General features: G+C 29.7%; 2 protein-coding genes across 2 annotated transcripts; one reads left to right on the top strand and one right to left on the bottom strand.

The window, feature by feature from the left end:
• The first annotated feature begins 1,497 nt into the window (after positions 1–1,497).
• On the top strand, positions 1,498–1,944 carry LOC112758814 (small polypeptide DEVIL 14-like). Its single transcript, XM_025807591.3, has one exon. It carries the CDS (start codon positions 1,579–1,581, stop codon positions 1,708–1,710), a length of 132 nt encoding a protein of 43 aa, XP_025663376.1. The 5' UTR covers positions 1,498–1,578; the 3' UTR covers positions 1,711–1,944.
• Positions 1,945–4,042: 2,098 nt separating this feature from the next.
• LOC112758075 (DUF21 domain-containing protein At4g14240) lies at positions 4,043–8,745 on the bottom strand. The gene is made up of 13 exons (XM_025806651.2): positions 7,991–8,745; positions 7,816–7,892; positions 7,048–7,131; positions 6,841–6,954; positions 6,608–6,691; positions 6,335–6,406; positions 6,191–6,258; positions 5,734–5,821; positions 5,562–5,635; positions 5,107–5,476; positions 4,883–4,929; positions 4,710–4,791; positions 4,043–4,349 (listed from the first exon to the last, which is right to left on the bottom strand). Exons 1-13 carry the CDS (start codon positions 8,241–8,243, stop codon positions 4,329–4,331), a joined length of 1,434 nt encoding a protein of 477 aa, XP_025662436.1. The 5' UTR covers positions 8,244–8,745; the 3' UTR covers positions 4,043–4,328.
• Positions 8,746–9,178: the final 433 nt, after the last annotated feature.

The raw sequence follows: 9,178 nt of genomic DNA, 5'->3' as shown, positions 1-9,178 counted from the left end.
CAAGTGCTTTCTCCAACTAACACTATAAATATAGTTAGTTCAAGGTTTTTCAACTTCGAGTAACCACTATGAAAAACATATGATCATTATTTAGTGTTAACAAGTTGTTTAAATGATGCGATATATGATCATTAACTGCTAATGAAAAAAATCATATACTATAGATTTATTTCATCTAATAATCTACAACCTATGATATGTTATTATGTATATCATGAAATATTAAAATTACAATAATGTGGCAAACATTTTATCATTCACAGAAATTTAAAAATTGTGACAACTAGAAATGCATTACAAGGTTAGAATAAAATGCAGTGATGTAACCATATATATTGCCACAAACGGTACAAAATATCTTGAATAATGATGATATACATATACATGCCTTTAATTAGTGACCAACTAATGATCAAGAATATTTTTTGAAGCAAGATATTTTGTTATTAGTCATTCATTTTGATAGCTAAAAAGCCTTGCACCCGAGCTTCTGTGATTTCATATCTTAATGGAATATATATCAGATAAGAAAACAGTTAAAGAGAAAAAAAGGAAGGAAGATAACAAGAAGCATAGTGTAGCTGAAGCTACTAAACTATAGCATATAGTTCTGTAGATGCGAATGCATATCCAACAAAAGCAAAAAACCAAGAATATTTTTGTAATAATATAATCCGAATCAAATTCAAATTAAATCAATTTTATTTTTGATAATGTGAGAGAGAAAAAAAAAACATAAATTTGTCTTATTTAACATTCGATAATTCTAGTAATAATTATTGAATACAGAATAAAACAAGTTTTGATTTTTTTTTGTTAATATTTTTTTATTATTAAATATTTTTGTTTTTATTTTATTATATTTTTGTTAATGTATTAAAATTAAACTCATCCATTCGAATAAAAAAAGAAACTTATTAACAAAAATATTTGGTAGTCAAAATAAATTAGCCAAAAACAGTCCAAACTTACTTTATTTAGTATTAATTAATTATTGCAATATAATATCTATTTAGATACACTCAAATAACCCTTTTCTCATAATGAAAATGTATATAATCCAATTTCGATCTAGTCCGGTGAATGATTATTCTAAAATAAAACGAGAAAAATTGAATTTAATTAAGTCAATTTATACGACTTTAAAACTATTAAAAAATTACAAAAATAAAATTATTTGTTTTAAAAAAAATGATTAATCAATAATTAATTAATACTAAATAAGATAAATGTTAAGTTTTCTTTTTTTCCATAACATTACCTACTTATTAATCAGTGAGTTTGAGTAGAATTGGATGAGAAGTCCATGTCAAGAGGGTTAGGGAAAAAGGAGACAAAGTCAGAGGTGGAAGTTGATCATCTTAGGTGGACAATGGAACATGTCCCACATTTTTTCAACCATGGGCCACATTCATATATTCCACCACAAATTCAATTCCTTCATATCTTCAATAACTCATACATTGCATTATATATATCTATAACCATCCATCCATTCATTCATTCATTCTTTCATTCTTGAACAATAACAACTAACTCTATTACACCAAACCCAAATTAAAACATCAAGTTCTTGAAATGGCATCATCAACAACAGTTAGGAAGGTATGGTCATCAAGAAGGAGATGTTCAAAGTACATTAGGCAACAGAGGACTCGTCTTTACATTATTTGGAGATGCACTGTTTTACTCTTGTGCTGCCATGATTAGTATCATGTACTAGTTCTTGTTCTTGAGATAATTACATAGCTAGATCAGAATCAGAGCACAAGGTAGCAATCTACAAATTATTATTACAAAAACCTTTTGTAATCTTAATTATTAGCTAGGTACGTAAGTACTAAGCAAGGCTCCACCTACCTTCATGTGTAGATTATATATATTTATATGTAAACTAACATGTATGTAATAATCATATATCACCAAATTGCCTTCTTTGAATTTTGAAGTTGTTTTTTTCTTTTTAATTTCCTCTTGAATATATTTGCTCTTTTTCCTCTTGAATATATTTGCTCTTTAGTCTATATGCTAAAATGGTAAAGTGAAGATACTATACTAAAACAAAAATATTATTTATATATCAAAATTAGTTATTTTATATTTTATATTAACGATTGATTTTAGTTAATTGATACCAAAATTAGGGATTAGAAATAAGTGAGAACTCATTAATGTATAAAGTACAATCATTTAGTAGTTATCCTATCTATTAATCTAACATGAAATGTGAAATAGACATGCGATATATAGTATAGTCAAATAATGAAGTTCTTTAATTATATGAGTTATGTCTTTTTAAATTTGATTGATAATTGAAAATTTTAATTTATTTTTCCAATTATATTTATAAGTAAAAATTTAAATATATATTATTTTTTAAAGATATTAGAAAACAAAAATTTAATATTTTTATTTAAGATTAAGAGACCATTAAAAAAAATAAATTAATTTTCAATTTTTTTTTTTGTGAAATCTTGATGTACAAAACGAGGATAACAATGTAATTTCACACATGACAAAACACAAAGGCTATGGCGGCGGTTTTCCTATTTCCGGCGTTGGACAAGGAAGTGAAAGAAACGTTTTTGTTAATTATTCATTGAAGATATTTGAGGTGTTGTTTTCATAACAATGGGATGTTGCATGCTCTGATCTTCCATCATTACTCATACTTGGGGAAGAGGTGTTGAAGTTGAAGATGAGGAAAAAAAAAAAAAAGATAATTTTTCATATAATATTTTTATTTATTTCTAAATTTCACTTTATAATTACCAATTATAAATATTAATCACCATATTAATATATTCTACAAATAATATTATATTACAAATCAACCTTATTTTGTTATAAATAATATGGATCAAACTAACCCCAAAAAAAAATAGTCAATGCAAATTAAATGCAACTGTGCAATTTCATTCCATTGCAAAATTGATCTTATTTTGTTATTTATTCCAAGTGAACTAACTTGTGCAGTTTATGAGTCATAATAAACAATATTATTTCAGCTACATTATACTCCACGTGTAGCTGTTGATTGACACTAGAAAACTCATGGGCCATGGCATCCCTGAAGATAAAATAATAATTAAATTTTCTGTTTTTGGCTACAAGTGATAAACAGTTCAAGGTATGGAATTTTCTGTTGAAAAAGATATTTTTTTCTAGCCATTGTTTTTTTTTTTTTTATGGTTGAGTATATAATTGAAAATTTGAAAAAAAAAAAAATCAGCTACAGTAGTGTAATGCAGGAATGTACTTGAGCCATTTGTAGAATATTCATTTTTGAAAAACATTAAAACAAAAATTGTTCTTTGGTCACAATCCTTGTACTAAAGCCAAGATGTGGACTTATGCAATTAAGCTTCCTTCAATTCCAATCAAAAGATTTTCATTAATGTCATTTTCATATCTTTTTTCCCAATAAAATATTGGTGGTAAACTATTGTTCATTCATTAATCACTCACTTTCATTTATTTAAAAATTAACTGAAGGAGGTGCAAATCTATTAATATTGGTGGTAAACTATAATTGTTTTTTTTTTTCCATTTTAATTTGAGTCTATTCATGCAATATTTCAAACACGATCAATATGAATATCTTAAAGACAGGTAAGTACTTGAAAGTTACATTGTCAAACATTGTAGCTAAATTTGAATGCAATGTTTTACCAAAATAAATAGTTTGACCATGTGTTGAAGGCTGAAAATATGTTGATTTGGATATAAATAATTAAATATTGCCTTTTTTTTAATTATACAAGATATTTTCAATATTTTTATATAATAATTAATAATTTATATTATTTCTAAATTTATTTCAATAATATATATTAAGAATAAGATTGAACACACAAATACATATTATACTTAAGAATATTCAAGTATATCTATAATTTTTTTTCTTTTTTATTAAGACAGTTAAATACGAAAAATACGCATATCTTTGTTAAAGTATTTTTTTGGTACACTTTAAAGTATACATTTTTTTCAAATATTGTAGAAATTATATGAGATACAGCTTGCAACATTGCTATGAATATGACAGGCAAAACAAGTATCAATGTATCATTGATATTATTAAATCAAATAGCTTAGGATTTAGGGACAAAAAAGAGTAGAATTCAGGAGTTTATATTAGAAATCCTAGTTCTACATTTTGTTACAATGGTCCAAAATACATTATCTATGTATTATACTATTATATAGCAGTATATGGCCGTGTATTATGCTATGTCATCCTAACAAAAAGAGTACTAGTGGCCACACAAACTTGTTAATACACTCTGCTGATTGAAGTTCATCTTCTAAATTTCTTTATCAAGCTTTCACTTGCTTGTTTGATTCCCCTGAAAGTGAACAACATTCTGTCAATATCTAAATATTTGCATAACAACTTCTCAGGCTATCAGTTAGTGAAGTGTTAATAGAACATTAAGTTTTTGGTTGGAAGAGCAGCAACCATTTTTTTAGTATGCACTTCATAATTCATTAGCAATTTGATTTTTCTTTTCAGTATGCAATAAAAACTGCCCCAAGATAATAGTTATCTTTTTTTCTAGTCCAAGCTTGAATGCTTCCAAGAGAGAAAGAAACATAGAAGTTGTTAGAGATATAACCGTTTATGTTGCATCCTCCTATCAGCTTAAGGTTTTGGGAGGAGTGATGATATCATGACAGAAGTGAAAGAAAAACTGATTCTAACTTACTACAGGCTTGTGAACCGTCAACTTCCGGCCGGATGGAACTCGCGCCACTGATGTAGCAGCTGCAACAGCAGCTACACGTATTCTGCCAAATTCAAAGAGTATAAGCAAAGGGTTAAACACAAAGGGATCGAAACTCGAAAGAGAGTATAAGTGAACTGCAAAATTTAAATCACCTTCTATGTACATCTACATATACATCAGTTTCATCCACAATTTCTTCCTGCAAAGAAAAATATCACCAAAATTTCTTCAAACTATACACAATATATTGCTAATGCATTTTCATAGTTGTAACAATAAAGCACAAAAATTCCCCTAGATCCTAGTTACATAAGCTTAAAGGGGTGAAACATTTATAATCTATGAGGCTAGTGCTGTTGTGCAAGTAAATCCAAACCTGCAAGAGTTCTTCGAAAACATCCTCCAGTGTTATGATGCCAATAACTTCACCATCATCAGTGTTCTCACAAAAATGGTGAACACCGTTTGTTGCGGTTCCATTTTGTTGATATTGTTTGTCTGCAGCATGCTTATGAGTTTTGTCAATGCTGATGACAACACTCTCCGATTTGTCGGAAGACTTTGCTAGCAATGGCATAGTTAGTTGAGAATTGTGCTTGGAAACTTCATTATCCTTAGATTTGTCAGTGTCTCCATTAGCCTGAGTGCTGTTTCTATCTCTTGTAACCTTGACTACAGCGGCCATATGGCTACTTCCTTTCTGAAACTCATTTAGGATGTCATATAAAGGCATATCTGCTGGAACCCTGTGATTTTTACAAGAATACAAATTCAGTTAAACTTGAAAATACAATTAGACTATATGAAATAGAAGGAGATTATTGATCATACCTTGGAATTCTCCGGATCGAAACAGCACTAACAGGAGTCTCAGTTTCAGCTCTTACAGTTAGAAGACTTTTTACCTGCCAAATCAATGATCATAAAGATTGGCAAACAGTTTTTATTAGCCAGTAACATCAAAACAATTCATTATGTTGGATACTATAGGCAATCAACTCACTAGTAAGAGGCCAATTATATTTTTGGGGTTTCCGCTGTATACAGGGACACGACTATGGCCTCGTGCAAGAATTTTCCCGATTGCTTCCCTGCCAAAAAGCAGGGAACAAGATATATAAGTTTGCTTCACCTCTAAGTGTGCATGCTCATGATCAGAACTGAGTTTATGCTCAGTGACAGGTCATAACAAATAAAGTTATCAAGAAGGCCTTCTTATTTATGTTAATGGGAACAAATCATGATTTGACAGATTCTGGAACTTCAATTTTCATCATGGAAAAAGAGAAAGAATGAGAAAAGGGAGATTAAAATAATAAAATTAAATAATCGACAATTCTCCGTTAACTTCAATTACAGTAAGGTACAGGCTTATAAAATAATTACTATAAAAAAGACATGAGAAAGAAAATTAGCTGGTATTGATATGTGAACAGAAAATCTTGCAGATGCATACTTACCAGTCTAATTTGGAAGCAACATCCAAAGAAAATGTAGATTCAATTGGTGTCATAGCCTCCTCTGCAGTCTGCATAACAATGTTGATGAATTTTCTGTTATATTACAAAGCCTATAAGATTGCTGTTCTTCAAATCAGTGCATACCTTCTCAGTGAGATCAAGTGCTCCACTGATAATTGTTGTCTCATCATGTGTGAGTTCACCGCCTTTACCAGCCTTAAATGATCAAGAAAATGAAATTTAGGGAGGGAAAAAAAAAAGAATACAAGATACTATAAAATTCATCATGGTAAAATTAGTAGCCTTCCCTATATAGTTGTTATCATGATTTGCTTTTCATGGTAATAAATTAGAACATTTTTCCAGGAAATCCAAATACCTTTACAAAATGCACATGGTGATTTGAACAGAGATTACCTCTTGGCTATGGATTGAAACAAGGGCTTTCAATTGCGCTCGCCGAAACAGTGCATCGTTGTGTCCTAGTAATATATCCAGAACCTGAAAGCATAAAGGTGTAGTATAAAGTATGAACTCAAAAATGGCCATGATTTTGTTACAAATGCAACAGACCAAAAGCTAATGATGTTATTATCTTAATATAATTTCCTTGATACAAGCTAACATGTTTAAAGAATCATAATATATACCTTTCCAATAGGGTATGCAATTGGAAAACAAATTATCATCAGCACACGTACAAGTCCCACAAAATTTGAACCAACATAGAGTCCATATCTTGAGCATATAGCTTGAGGGATAACCTAAGCCGAAAGGCATCGAAACAGTTAGTTCTTCAATGTCAAGATCAAAATGTTGGAGCATGACAAAAACCATGGATTGAAAAAGTATTTTACCTCTCCAAAAGCTAGAACAAAAGTTACTGATAAAATAACAGCAACAACAGGATGAAAAATTTTATCAAGGTAGATAGGAAGTGCCTGCGGATCAAAAGAGAAGAATCCAGCATTAGTAGTTAGAACATCAGCTAAAATCATACAATGGATTAGATATTCACTTATAATACTCATGATGGGTATTTTTATTTTATAATCTTTTTTCACCTTAAGTTCTCACACCATTAACATTGTATTAATGCAAGAGTATCTGAGAGAAATGCTATGGCTTAGTTACTGCGAAGACAAATTTAATCACTATTAAAGTACAAGATAATAAACAAGAAGTTGCCATATTCTTGGACCAACAATAAAAGATTCATAAAGAATTATTCAACGAGCCAATATCATCAAGAATTGTATTAACTGAGCTCTTTTATACTCTATGAGCTAAGTTCAGATTACTAACTCAACAAAACATGCTCTTCTTGACAAGTTGTTACTCTAAAACAAATGAAATGCTGATACATATTTAATCACAACATCATTCAAGTTAATATTACTCTAAAGAATTACTACATACAAGTAAAGGAGCAGCTAGTTGACCATGTGAAAACTCAGTCAAACTTAGCTCATATATTATGATTCTCCAGCCCTAGCTTCCAATTCATATAACATATGCAAACAAGATTCTATCTTGCATCATCAAACAAACACACAGACTCCAATTCACTCAAAAACTACATCAATTGCAAAAAAAAATTAGTTAAAAAAAATTGGAAATAGTACCTCCATAGCACAGGCATTACAAAGAAGCAAAGTGACAAGCAACTGGTGCTGTTTCTTAACAACAGGCAAAATAGCAGCTGCAAGAAACACAGAACAAGAATAAGAACAAATTTGAGAATCAAGAAACACAAGAAAGAAAGAGAAAGAAAGTTGGTAGGTAGGAACTAGGAAGTACCAGCTTGTTTTTTCTCAGTGGAAGTGCCACTACGCTGAAGAATCTCAAGGTCAACGAGACCAAGAGACATCAAACCGAGGGTGAGACCAGACATAATCCCAGCGAAGAGGACAAGAAAACATGAAATTCCAGCGTACACAAACCACCATAGTGTTCCAAAAGGTATGTCCTCTGAATCGGTGACTATGTGTTCCGGTGGGAACAGTTTCCCACTTCCCAGCACCCTCATCAAACTCATAGTCAGAGGTAACATCCTCTGCAACCAACCACTTTCTGCAAACGAGAAAAAGAGAAAGAAAACGCAGGAAAATATAGACACTGAAAAAGAAAATTAAATTAAATTAAATTAAATTGTATAGTGTATGTTACTGAATGAAATGTCAACACTTGTTAAATAGCGGATGTAGCGTTACAAATAAATAATGTTGTCTAGTGTAGTAATGTAATGTATTGTACATGCTTAATAATGTAACATTTTTTCTACATGATTGATTGTGATGATTTTTCAATTTGCATTTGCATTTGCATTTTCATTATCGTGAATTTATGATATTAATAATGGTAGTATGGTGGTTTTGCCTATTTATGTGTGCCCCTTTCTTCACTCTTAAGGGGTAATTATGCGACCTACTACTGTCTTTTTCTTTTTTATTTTTGTGGGAATGTAAAATTATGGGTGCCAATTCTAATTATAAACCTATCATGCTTGTAAATAATTGTTTGAATAATTGAGGATTTTGAATCATGTGTTTCATGAGCGTCTCTGACTGCTGTCAGATACTTATACTCTTATTAACTATAATTGTAAAACCACCCCCTTACTCTCTTTCTTTTTTTTTTTTTCTTTCTGGTCCCTCCTCGTCCCCGCTGGGTGATTGTTTCTTCGAAAGAAAGATTGAAATTGAGAGACAGAAATTAAAAGATGTACTCATTTGAGTTGTCTTAATATTATGTTTAATTTAAAATAAATAAAAATTAAAAGATAAATTTAAAATTAAAAAATATATTATTAAAATTTTAGTCTTTATTTTTAGAAAATTTAATTTTTTTATTTTTATTTTTTAGAAGTATTAAAAATATTCAAATTTTATTTCATTCTTTATTCACCAAACACAATCTTCAATCTCGATCTTTTAATACCAGTCTCAATACTTCAAAACAAACACAATCTAATATTCTAATATGTAT

The sequence above is a fragment of the Arachis hypogaea genome, chromosome 16, assembly GCF_003086295.3.
Source record: "Arachis hypogaea cultivar Tifrunner chromosome 16, arahy.Tifrunner.gnm2.J5K5, whole genome shotgun sequence".
NCBI classification, from domain to species: Eukaryota; Viridiplantae; Streptophyta; class Magnoliopsida; order Fabales; family Fabaceae; genus Arachis; species Arachis hypogaea.
Note: the sequence above shows the minus strand (reverse complement) of the source record. Positions and strands in the feature narration are given on the sequence as shown.

Excerpts from the sequence above, each read along its gene's own strand:
- LOC112758814 (XM_025807591.3), top strand. The coding sequence starts at position 1,579 with ATGGCATCATCAACAACAGTTAGGAAGGTATGGTCATCAAGAAGGAGA.
- LOC112758075 (XM_025806651.2), bottom strand. The coding sequence starts at position 8,243 with ATGTTACCTCTGACTATGAGTTTGATGAGGGTGCTGGGAAGTGGGAAA. Across the intron at positions 6,259-6,334 it reads CACTTGATCTCACTGAGAAG|ACTGCAGAGGAGGCTATGAC; the intron begins GTATGCACTGAT and ends ATTGTTATGCAG. Across the intron at positions 4,350-4,709 it reads TGACGGTTCACAAGCCTGTA|GGGAATCAAACAAGCAAGTG; the intron begins GTAAGTTAGAAT and ends GTTCACTTTCAG.